The sequence below is a fragment of the Haliaeetus leucocephalus genome, unplaced genomic scaffold (genome assembly GCF_000737465.1).
Source record: "Haliaeetus leucocephalus isolate CR32 unplaced genomic scaffold, Haliaeetus_leucocephalus-4.0 Scaffold450, whole genome shotgun sequence".
Lineage (NCBI taxonomy): Eukaryota > Metazoa > Chordata > Aves > Accipitriformes > Accipitridae > Haliaeetus > Haliaeetus leucocephalus.
Genome location: NW_010972886.1, coordinates 228,688 through 240,974, shown reverse-complemented (window position 1 = coordinate 240,974; position 12,287 = coordinate 228,688). Strand labels below are relative to the sequence as shown.

The window sequence follows — 12,287 nt, the reverse complement described above, 5'->3', positions numbered from 1 at the left end:
GTGTTGTGTCTCTGCCAAAGCTGAGGATCCCTAGCAACTCCTGTTTATTTCTCTTTTTTAAAAAAAAAGGTTAGTAACTGAAGTATGTTTTGTTTAATAGTTCACGGAAAGCAACCTAGTAACTGTGTAAAAATGGCTGTAAACAAGAATCAGCTTTAAGCATGTAGAATTATACAAAACAGCAAAAAAAAACCCCTTTCCCACTTTACTTGCATCCCAGTAATAGGACTACTCAAGAGTAGGAACATGTAAAATTAATGATTTTCATGATGAGAAATGAAGATGTACATATATGCATTTCCTCCATACATTTGTGAAATATTCCTCACCCTTCTAGATCCAGTACCCTACTCAGCTGAAACTATCAGCTGCCAATTGTTGCACACAACTGGAAGAAATTTATTCTTTTCTCTAAAACTCAGTTTTTACTGTACAGTTTTGTGGAAGTTAGATTTCTTCCATTAAGACATACAACTGACTGACTTACGTGCATTTGAACACTGGCTTGAGCTAGCTTTGTTCTTTCTCATGGCTTTAAAAATCCAGTGCCTGTTTCCCCTGTCCCCACCCCGCCTTCTTCGCGAAACTTGGCAAGAAACTGACTAAAAAAAATAAAAGTAGAGAGCTCAAGGTAGATGCTCAGTTTTTCACACAAGTTCAAAGAAAAAAATTGTATGCAGAGATTCAACTATCTAGTGCTAGATTTCACGTGAGGTTCATTCCATCCTTTAATTACAGCCCACCTTTCATAAAAAGTGAAATTATTGATGTTTCTCAGTCAAGCAAGTACCAGTTAGAAACCAATGATTAGAAACTGGCAAAAGAGCAGCATTACCTACTACCCAAGGCTCCAGCAGTGTATGGCTTAGTTTATGTCAATCAGCTGTAAAGTCCAGCCCCACTGACATGGCAATTGCTTAGGAGTTAACTGAGGTAGAGCTATAACAATTCCCTTTTCTCCTAGGGCAACCCATTTCAGCAGTTCCTTGTAGCCAACCAGCTTCACCTGAGATGGAAACATATACTGTAATTAGAACAGTGTCTTTTCAAAGTGCATATAATTGCAATATTGACAAAGAAATGTTGATCCATAGCTATACTTTACTATCCAATTACCCTCTAAATGCCACTTACCAACCAAATGAATTATAATCATTAAAGGTAATTAATAGAAAAATACTTGCAAAGTAGATAAAGTAAGTAATAAAGTTAGTGATGTTGGGTCTTGAGAAGTACTTGGGGCTTTAAGAGCTACAAAAACACTTCTCAGAAGTATTTGGGATGGGATTTGGGTCAAAGCAGGGATCTGGGTGCCATAGTACGCAGCTTTGTATCGCCTATTTCCCAAATGCCCGTTTCCCATGGTGGAACTTGTGGTCTTGAATGAGCATCACTGTTTCTTACAGAGCGCAGCCAGAGATACCTCAAACAGCTGACCTGAAGAACCCCTCCACTAACAACACACATATAGGTTTCATGGTGAGACTCTTACACCAGCTGGTGAAATGCTGAAAATAGTGGAGCAGCTGAAGACCAGTCTCTACTACTAAGGAGCATTACTGTCTTATACACATATAGTCTAGACGCCTCTCCAAAATTCAAGATGCATCTACATCACTTCTGAAATTACTCTTTCTTCCTTATCACAGAGCTGTCTTGGCACTAAATAGATTGTTTTCATATGGAACTAGGCCAGAGGAGGCAGTCCAGAAACACCCTTAATGCATTTCAGCAGCTAGTGGACAGCCAATGCATGAGACCAGAACAGAGCTAAGCCAAAGTGAATCCCCACCTTGAATGCAGAGTGTTGATACCAAGTCCTGAGCACCAGCTGTTCTCTATAAATCTGCTTCCACTGGGTTACACTACTTGCTAGTGTACATGTGGCATCAGTGTCCTCAATTTCTGACACACTGACACCCATCTAGGGTCGCACTAACTTAATATTTAGCCTCCATAGGCAATGAAAACCTCTGTGTGCTTTCCCTTTGTGCAAGGCTTTGACTTGAAACTACTGCACCATTACAGCAATTAGAGTATCACTGAAGTCATGAGGAAAGCTATTTATAAAGAAAGGTCATGCTGAGTTAGAGTCTACACAGGAAACGGGAGGGGCAGCACAGTTTTTTTCCTTGCTACTTGGCCTCTTTTTATGATCCTTAGTTTGCAAGCTAAAACATATCCCAGCAACAATTCAGTCTAACTTTGTTTGTTGGAGAAGCAGCATCCCACTGGGAGGACTACAACAAGGAGGTCCCAGAACGAAAATGTTTTGCTGGGTCTCTTCCAACATACTCTGTCCTAAGAGCTATGCATTCCCAAAGATGCCAGAAACTAAAACAAACATGATGGAACATGACAAATCCTAGAGGTGTTTTCCTTCAGAGTATGTTAATTTCTTGCACTATATGTTAAAAACCTCACTGTTCTAAAGGGGAAGAGGGCAAGTGGGGGTGTTTGGGGTGTGTTGTCTTTTACCTGTGTTTCTCCAAGCTTAGCCTGTGGCTCACCAAGTTCCAGAGTCCCAGAGACTGGCCAGTTAAGGAAGATAGCATTGACTTGGCCTTCTTTAGGACTGAAAGTGTACCTGGTTGGAAATGGGGAACAGAAATGCATGTCAGTTTTTCCTTGTAAATTTTCTGAAGTGATACACAGAGTGCTTTCAAGACTGGAAAAATGGATTTGAAAAGTTGGCATTAATTACACTTTCACACACATAACCATCTTTTCAGACAATTTATACCCTTTAATAAAGTACTGTTCCTTGAAAATATGTTCCAACAAACTACAGGTAATAGAGACTATTAAAGAACTGAATTCAGAGGTAAACATCTGTAGTAACTTTAGCAAGTATATAATAACTCACTGCTGCTCAACCATATAGGAAGGAGGTACTTGCAGGGCAGGGGGAATCATTAACAGACAATTGTGGGTTATATTCAGAAAAATGCGGTAATTCACATCCATACACAAACATACAGACATTCCACTAAAAAAGATTTAACAAGAGTACATGCAACAATAAAGCTTCCACCTTGCATAGCTAGTTTTTTAAAAATTTAATTTCAGCAGACATTATCTACAGTATATCTCCGGAAATCTTGTGGCATACACTTGAAACATTCCTCCATCCTTCCTTCATTTAGTTACAATTTTTTATTGCTCTCAGAAGTGGTTTTACTAAACAGTCAACAGTTCAGCATTTCAAGACTAAAGCCAGATAGCCAAATCTTACTGGGAGCAAGAGTAAAAAGGCCCACTGAGGCAGAGAAGAGGGTCAAGACCAAGACCCTGATGGATCATTAAGGCGTTACAGCAGCTATGAGGCATGAAGGCAGAGGAGAGTCCAGAGACTGACAATTTAGTGACCAAACAATTGCTGTTATCTTCCCATGCATTTTTACCTTAAAAAGAAATGCAGAATATGCTAGACTGATTTCTAGTTTCTTTCTCTCCCCTCTTTCTCTCTAAAGAGTGACATCAAGTATTCCTTTGTACAGATAAACACTACATAGCAGTTTTATAATTCTGGATTTTATTTTTTCTATAGTTTCTGTTGCCAGCTACGCTAAGAAGCACAAGATCACCAAGGAAAGGCTTGCAACCTTTCCTTCAGCCTTAGCATCATTCCAAAACTACCGTCTCTGACACCCATCACCTACCTACAGTTTTATATACTCTTTTATGTGCAGTTACTTAAACTGACAAAAGGGTTAATTTCACAGCATACAAACTAAGCTGGTGATTTCTGTAGCATCAAGTCATAAAGAATTTCAAAGTTTCACATACACTGCTGCTGCTTACACAGTCTATGTTTTGATTCAGTAGCCTTACCACACTTCTGGTGTGACCGTGTCATTCTGTGCTCTCCATGGTTTCGTTCCATAGATGGCTTCTCCATTGACTTTCAGCCAGGCACCCATCTGCCTCAGGCGTTCCTCAAATATAACAGCGATGCGACCATCATGAGTGGGCCCAATATTCATCAGGAGATTTCCTCCACAAGACACTGTTTCTACAAGTTGCTGAAATGTTTTTAAACATATGCACAGAGCACATGGTTACGGCTAATGAAATCATACATTTGAAGTACTTTCTGAAGTCTGCCGTACTGCTTCAGAACAATGAACTGAACAAGTTATGTTACTGCTGCCTGTTGAGACTTTGGGGGTCATCCCAACAGTCAACACAAAATTTAAGCTCCCATAAAACAAAGCTCCGCTGTCAATTTTTATGGCAGAAAACATCCCAAAATAGAATTTTGCACCAATGTGTGTGACTGAATCTACATTAGAATCAGATCCCACAACTTCTTAACGTTTTGACTTCTGCAGCAATTTCATAAGTGTTTTACCGATAGGACAGATAGATTTCTCTACACGAGAGGAGAATAAGGCTAACGGATGCCACTTCATTTTTACTGAAGCTGAGAGAAGCAACTTCCTCCTTCCTCGGTTTGATGCTCTCCCTATTTTAGAGAGACATCTGTAAAACATGAGGAAGCCTTCAAGAGAGTCCCATAAATATTTGTGTTCACATCCACACTGCCCTCCAGAGATCATGGACCAAGATGCACAAGTCTGAGGAACAGACAGCTGGAGACAAGCTACTGAATGAATTTAAACCTGCCTCTGAAAAGAGGTTACTTCAATTTGAAATTATCTTTTGCAAGGACAGTACTAGGAACAGATCTGGATTAAGCAACAATAACAATCTTTCCCTCACTAGCTGAATTTTGCAATTAAATGCATTTATCTGAAAGATTGATTCAGTTTTCCTAAGCTTCAATTCTTTTTTTAATACCTTAGACTAGCAAAGGGAATCAACATTCTATTAACACCAGCTATGTGCATCTACTAGTGTTTATCTGTATGTCTGTAATAAGTGTGTTGGGTTTTTTTCTTTAAACGAAGTGGGAAAAAAGGAAAGTTTCTCACTACAAGGTAAAAAGACTATTAAGAATTATAAACTGTTTCTAGCTAGACAGGGGAAGAGATGTAGCCTTCAATAAGGAGTTCCTAAACAGGAACAGTGAAACTGCAACTGTTTGCTTCCCATCAACTTAAAGGTGCAGTTACTAGAAAAACTTAGTAGAAAAGGTAATTATGAGACTATCCGGATCAGTCCTTGGCCAGTTACTCACAGGGGAAACAGCTTCCAAGAAACTGAAATTTTACTAGGTAGTTTTTTCTTTCAGTCATTTCTATAAAATAAATAAGAATTACATGGATATTCCATCCTGCCAGTCTTAGGCTACAAATGAACAAAATTATTATTTCATCAGTTAATAATTTTTTAATAAAAATAGATACATAATTGAAATGTTATATAGCATAATATCAGGAGGGAGAAACAGAAGTTGCAGGCAACTCCTTTGTCCCTCTGTACCTTCACCAAGTCCTCGATTGTGAGGTAATCGTCAAGCTGTGCGTTCCTCCTGTACCCCCATGACCTCTTGTCAATAGTCATACAGTTCTCCCACTTGTGAGGCAGGAAGTGGCCGGGGTTATACCGGTCACTACAAGTGTAGAATCCACCATGTGTACAGATGCTGCCAACTCCCCAGCGGTCATTGGTCACAACTGTGTCCCGGACTGGACTGGAAACAGAGAAATTTTATTATTTTTATTCTATAAAACGCACTCACAGCCAGTGAGTCAGTGCCAGTGAGCCAGCCTTCTCACATGCACACCCCTCTCAGAAACTAACATTTAGGATGACTTCTGTACTATTAATTTATAACAATTAGATCAGGAATCCTATTCTCATCCTTTGCTAGTAAAAGGTCCAGGTTGGCATTTCTTAGGGAAATACACTTGACTTTCACAGGAGGTCTGCCAGAAATCAGCCTGCACTTCACATTCACAACCAGATATTCATTCTGCTATGACAACAATGCACCCATATTCTCAAATTATCCTGCTACACAATACTTAGAGAAGAATATGATTAGGTAGAATAGCAAATACCATTTTAACTAATTAATTTGCAAATGTGGTTAAAAAAATATGAAGAAGTCTTCTTCTAAAGCAAGCCTTGATAGTTGTAGGGAAGACCTGGATTTCAGGAAAATTAATATTTAGTTAAGTCCTCATGAAAAGAGGTAATAGGTTCCACAAAATATATAGAAAATGAGACAAACAAGACACAGAGCAGAATTTCAGATAAGGAGCTAAACCAGCATCATTATGTACCTGTCATTATACAGCCAAGCCAAGAAACCAGTGCTGTTCCAGTAAGTATCTGGTGCATTTCCATTCCCATCAGACCAAATTATTTCTGGTTGGTACTTGGTCACAATTTCATAGAGTTCTGGTAAGGATTTACTAGCTGGAAACTTTCTTGTCTTAAAGACATTGGTGGCATCCTCAAGGAAAAGAGGATTAAACCATTCAAACAGGGAATGATATAACCCAAAACGCAAGTCAGTCTTGTTTCTAACAGACATTGCTAGTTCAGCCACAAGATCTCGTTTCGGTCCCACATCAACAGCATTCCAGTTCCAAGAATATTTGGACCCCCACAAAGTAAAGCCTGAAAAGAGAAAAATCGAAGGATAAGAAAGGGAAGCAGAAGAGGGGAAGTTATAGTTCCTCTTTCTGGAAAGTAGTTTGCAAGTGTGTTGCAAAAAATAAATATAAAAGCCATATATGTAATAAAATTGTTATTGTGGTATAAAGTATGCCTATAATCTGTTCATGCATGATGACAGTAGCCATAGCATCAGATATGAGTTGGGTTTTTTGGGGGTTTGGTTTTTTTGGTTTTTTGTTTTTTTAACACATATCCATTTATATTTTCCAGTTCTGTACTGCTTAGGATAATTACTCCTTCTCCTTAATTATTCACTCCATTCATATGTCCCCATTAAATTAACCAAAAATACAGCAACTTCCAAGGCATCTACATTTTCACTGAATGTATCACATGTGAACTGTGAATACACATTCAACAATTGGAAGATAAAATGCTCTCAGTTGCAGAATGCACAAGCTATCTTTTGCATTCAAAGACTGTTCTCCTCCCTTCTGTTTACATCTTCTGCAATGTTCACTTTTCATTTGACTTGACATTTGTAACACCTCAATCAACTACTCAGTACATGTATATAAGCAGAGTGCAAAAACTCCTGAAACAGCTTGTAAAGTATCAGCGTTAAACATCACGAGGGATTTAACATTTCAGACATCCAGCAACCCAGAACAAGCACTTACAAGTACTACTGCACTGCAGACTTAGACCACTGCCAGAGGAGCAGCACTCTCACCTTCAAACTGCTTTACACTCCTTGCCTAATAAATCTCGCAATATTTTTGTGAACTGGATACATGCAATTGTATTGACTAGACAAACAAGCTAAAAATTCATGCCCAAGGCTACAGGACAGACTAAATGAATCATGGTTCTTTTGAAGTCGCTGGGAATTACGCCACGAACATCATCAAGATCAAGATTTTACGTGTGTCAGAGCTGAGATTTAAATTCACAAGTTATGAGCTGCCAGTCTTGAACCCACATCTCCCCAAAGACCAACAACGTTCGCTAGATGTACTGTCACATTGCATCTTAGTATTTTATACTTTCTTTGCTACCATATTTCCTTCTAACCACTTTACTTTTCCTGCAAAACATCTTACAATTACAGCGCCAAAAATCACTTGTGCCTGTAAAGTAACAAACATGGTTCAAGGTTTTGGCTTCTACGCACTGCATCAGAAGAACTATACCCTGTGTACGTTTCTAACTCTGAAGTTCACTCCTGGAACATGCTCCTAAATTCCTTGGAGAAACCTATGGAGCTCGTTAACTGCCTGTACACAGGAGTCCTCCATATGTTAAACAGCGCAGAATTCACTTTTGTGGTTCCTTGAGCAATGAATTGCACAACAATAAAAAATAAACTATGGCTACTGCAGGAAGCTCAGCTGCCCCCACCAGTTCAGGCTGTCTTGCCTACAGCAAGAACAATGGCACAATCTGTTTTTTCCTCCTATGCAGGCTTCAAGGCCATAGCTTTTGTGTAAGAGTCAGAAAAATGCATGCACATGTCTTGGGTGGTTTGCTTCCTCTTTGGCTGGGTTGGGGCAGGTAAGCCTGCCTGGCTTTCTCTAACTCTCTTAGCAGAAAAGTCACCTGGATTTTTCTTCTGTTGAAAGGAATGCAACAACTACTAACATTTACAAACCTTCCACTTACCTTCATGATGTTTTGAAGTTAAGACAACATATTTTGCACCTGAAGCCTTCAGAATATCTGCCCACTGGTTGGGATCAAAGAATTCTGCTGTAAACAGTGGCCCAAAATCTTCATAACTGAACCCAGGTGGGTAATTTGCCTCCATGAATTTCACATAGGGCGCTCTCTTTTCCTTCTGCCAGTACCACCTACAAAATATAGAGCAAAACATGCCTGCTGGTTTATTTTTAGACAAATAAAAAGAGAATTGAAATCATTAGCTCCTATTTGAGCTCACACTGAGAGGCACATGCACTGGAGGTACTCAACACTGGCAATAAGACAAAACTGCTTCAGAACAGGATTATCAAAGATTTCCTTTTCTCTTTGCCCATAATCTACATCCTTCAAGCACTCCACTTCTGAAAGGTCCCAGGATTTCATTTGGAGCAACAAAACAAAGCAGCTACGCTTTGAGACTGAAAAAATGGCAGTCTTATTCAATACCCCAATCCCAAAACTCTACTAGAGAGCACAGGCAGATGGTCCAGGTAAGCATCTGTTGTGGTTTAAGCCCAGCCAGCAACAAAGGACAACAGGGTCGCTTGCTCACTCCTCTCTGGCCCTGGCCTGGTTGGGATGAGGAGGAGAAAATATAAAGAAACATCCATGCATCAAGACAAGGACAGGGAGGGATCACTCACCACTTATGGTCACGGGCAAAAGACAGACTCAACTTGGGGAAAAAACAAAATCAATTTTATTTACTACCAATTAAATCAAAACAAGGATAATGAGAAGTAGAACCAAATCTTAAAACACCTTCCCCCCACCGCTCCATCCTTCCTGGCTCAACTCCACTCCCAATTTTCTCTGCCTCCTCCGCCCAGCAGCACAGGGAGACCCAGAATGGGGGTTGCAGTCAGTTCATCACACATTTGTCTCTGCTGCTCCTTCCTCCTCAGGGGGAGGACTCCTCACTCTTCCCCTGTTCCAGCATGCGGTCCCTCCCACAGGAGACAGTTCTCCACGAACTCCTCCACCATGGGTCCTTTCCACAGGCTGCAGATCTTCAGGCACAGGCTGCTCCAGCACAGGTTTTCCCACAGAGTCACAGCCATCTTGAAGGGCATCTGCATGCTCTGACGTGGAGTCCTCCATGGGCTGCAGGTGGGCATCAGCTCCACCATTCACCTCCACGGGCTGCAGGGGAGGCACCTCCTCCCCCTCCTTCTTCACTGACCTCAGTGTCTGCAGAGGGGTTCCTCTCACATTCCAATCCCAGTACTCACTGCCAGTTCCCCTTCTTCAATCTGTTCTCCCAGAGGTGCTACCACTGTCACTGATGGGCTTGGCCTTGGCCAGAGGTGGGTCTGCCTTGGATCTGGGGAAGTTTCTAGCAGCTTCCTGTAGCCCCTCCCCCACTACCAAAACCCCACTACACAAACCCAAAACCACAGCTCAGGTGGCACGAGGAACGCACTTTTTCTGGACTAACATGACTCGCCCTCCTCAAGTCTCACACATCAGCCATCTCTGCTCTGCCCCCCACACTGCAGCTCCTGCAACCCACAAACATGCGGGCCAGCAGCTTTACCTCTCTGCTGGTCCAGAGTCCTCTACACCAAATGCAGCTGAGTGACCTGATGTGTGAGTGGATGCCCACAGTGCCAGAGCAGGAGAGAGCTGTGACTGCAGTGCACTGCAGCCGCTGCATATTGTGAGGCTCTGAAGCAAAGGCACCCTACTAGAAGGCATGTCCTCCAACAACATGCCTCTGCAAGAACCCCACACAATTACAAATGCACATCCATCACAGGCTCTAACACGCAGGCACACAACTACCGACCTACCAGCGCACAGAGATTTAGGAACCAGAAGGAAAAATAAGCTGTTAATCTCTTTTTGCATCCCACCTAGCAAGGACAGAGACAGTTTCTATCCTGTGCTTCCCCATAACAGTGACCAGTATTGTCACCATTCCAACTGGTCTAATCCACAGCAAGGCTTGGAGCTCCGCTCTGTGGTCCAAGGGTGGTCTCTCACCCTCGTCGTGGTCAGAGATCACAAGTCTCCAATAGACCACTATTTATTTTCAACCTGCTCCATCCCCCCCCTTCCTAGCAACAAAAGAGGAGCTCCAGAAACAGCATGCAACAGTCCTTACTGCATAAACAGCCTTATTGCTGGAGACCTTCTAACAAAAACATATGTTGTGACTGCTAATACTTACAGAGAAAAAGGTCTGAAAGCATTCACCTTTCTATGAATGAAGCCGAGCAGAAAAAATGCTGTTGGCAAATTTAGACATCAACAAAACAAACTGAAAGTGAAGGAATAAAACAGGCCAGAATCTGTATGTTTGAAATGCGTTTCTCTCTCCTGTCTTGAACTGGACTCTGACATCAGTTCTGCAAGACCACAGTAACCATATGGCTATTGTTGTAACCTTCCCAGAGTTCAGCATAAACAAACATGATCTCTAGCAGCCAAGAGGGAAAAAAATCTAGGAGAAAGAGGCTGAGACAGCCTTCCTGACTAAAAGACCCTGGGAAAAAAAGAAAGAAAAAAAAACACTCTGATTTTAAAGTACGTAATTGCATAAAAAAAACAGGTAACATCTTTGCTTCTCTCCCTCTGTCACATGGTTTGCTAACATGAGCACTTCTACTCTGACATGATTAGATTCTAGAAACATCCTGAACAAGGCTGTGCAGCTCCAAGGGAAGGAGGATGGGCTGGGTGATATCAGAGTTTATGAACTTCCATTTGAAGCTGCTAACACAGGACCTCAATCATCTGACTGCACATGCTGCCAGAAGGCCTTGAAGCAGGTCTACACCCACACGTGCCTAAGGATGGGAGGCTACAGGATATAAAACCCAACTTCATCAACTATATTAGATGTTTTGGGGTCTTTTTAGAACAACAACAAAAAATGAACACTTGATCCTGAGTCTGGGCACCACTATCACAGCACAGCATTCAGAGTAAGGCTTGAACCCAAAGCTAGCTTCCCCCCGCACAGGGAAAGTAATTTATTAGTAAACAGAGTCCACTTAAAAACCTGCTGAAACCCTTGAACATAACTTTGAAAAGAGCAGACCAAATATTGTCAGAAAACAATGGTTTGTTTATATCAATGTTGGTTTGTTTTATGAATATTACATTTAAGGTTTACCATAGCTCTGCCCCAGAGCTATCATTATCTTCATATTGTAAGTGATGTGACTCACTTTAAGTCATACAGGAAGTAATTGGCAGAGCATAGAAAGAAGATACAGCCAAAGGGCCTGAACCAGTGAACACTCACAAACTAAAGGTTTTATTCAGCCTTCGAATTGAAATTATTTGAAGGATCAGAGCTCTAGGCTCTTTTAAGCAGAAAGTACTCTTTAATAAAAATAGTAACAAAAAAAGAAGAAAACCATCAACTGCACAAAACATACACAGGAAAACTGCAGGCAGTTTGCCAAGCAAGGGCAGCGATGGAGGGAGCGATGGACTCCTGTACTCCTCACACAGCGCCACAGCACTCCGGAGGGCAGCAGCTGTGCAAGGCTTCTCCGGGGGCTGGGAGATCCCCCAACCCATCCCCACAAGGCCTGGAGAGAGCCCCTTCATCCGTCCCTCCATCGCGGCCCTGGAGAGACCTCCTTCTGCCACTCAACCAACCGCCTCTTTCACCAACGCTGTGGAAAATGTGCCTTTCAGCTCTACAAGTCCTCTGCTGAATTTGATTAACGTTAGCCGACACATTCAGGAGGTTTAGGGCTAGGCAGACAGAAACTCAGACATACCAGAAGCACATGAAACTCTGCTTCCTTCATGAACGGCGCCATAGAGTCCGTGGTCTCACTGACTGGCCTCAGGTGGAAATAAACCTCTTCCCGCACACCTCAGCTCCAGGGCCATCTGCAGACGGGCTTTAAACCTAAGCATCACTTTAAGGGGGGGACACCAAACCAAGCCCCACCTGCCCGAAAAGCCGCTCTCTAAGCAAACCCCTCAGATCGCTGGTACGACCCATCCGCAGCAGCTATTTCGGTGCGACCCTCCCAGCCGCCGCAGGGCGGCCGCGCCCAGGGGCGCCGGGGCCCGAGGGGGCTGCG

The 12,287-nt window shown here is 42.1% G+C and overlaps 1 protein-coding gene across 1 annotated transcript; it reads right to left on the bottom strand.

Annotated features, from left to right (window-relative positions):
• Positions 1-763: 763 nt before the first annotated feature.
• FUCA2 (fucosidase, alpha-L- 2, plasma) lies at positions 764-12,061 on the bottom strand. Its single transcript, XM_010574587.1, has 7 exons — positions 11,976-12,061; positions 8,197-8,384; positions 6,195-6,534; positions 5,389-5,599; positions 3,835-4,025; positions 2,479-2,587; positions 764-1,006 (listed from the first exon to the last, which is right to left on the bottom strand). The coding sequence occupies exons 1-7, from the start codon at positions 11,984-11,986 to the stop codon at positions 866-868; spliced, it is 1,191 nt and encodes a 396-aa protein (XP_010572889.1). The 5' UTR covers positions 11,987-12,061; the 3' UTR covers positions 764-865.
• Between the last annotated feature and the right edge of the window lie 226 nt (positions 12,062-12,287).

What these genes read in the sequence shown, in the direction of transcription:
- FUCA2 (XM_010574587.1), bottom strand. An exon ending in ACGGTCACACCAGAAGTGTG is followed by an intron (nt 2,588 to 3,834) that starts GTAAGGCTACTG and finishes ATTTCCAACCAG; the next exon opens with GTACACTTTCAGTCCTAAAG. An exon ending in CTAAGCTTGGAGAAACACAG is followed by an intron (nt 1,007 to 2,478) that starts GTAAAAGACAAC and finishes TTTCCATCTCAG; the next exon opens with GTGAAGCTGGTTGGCTACAA.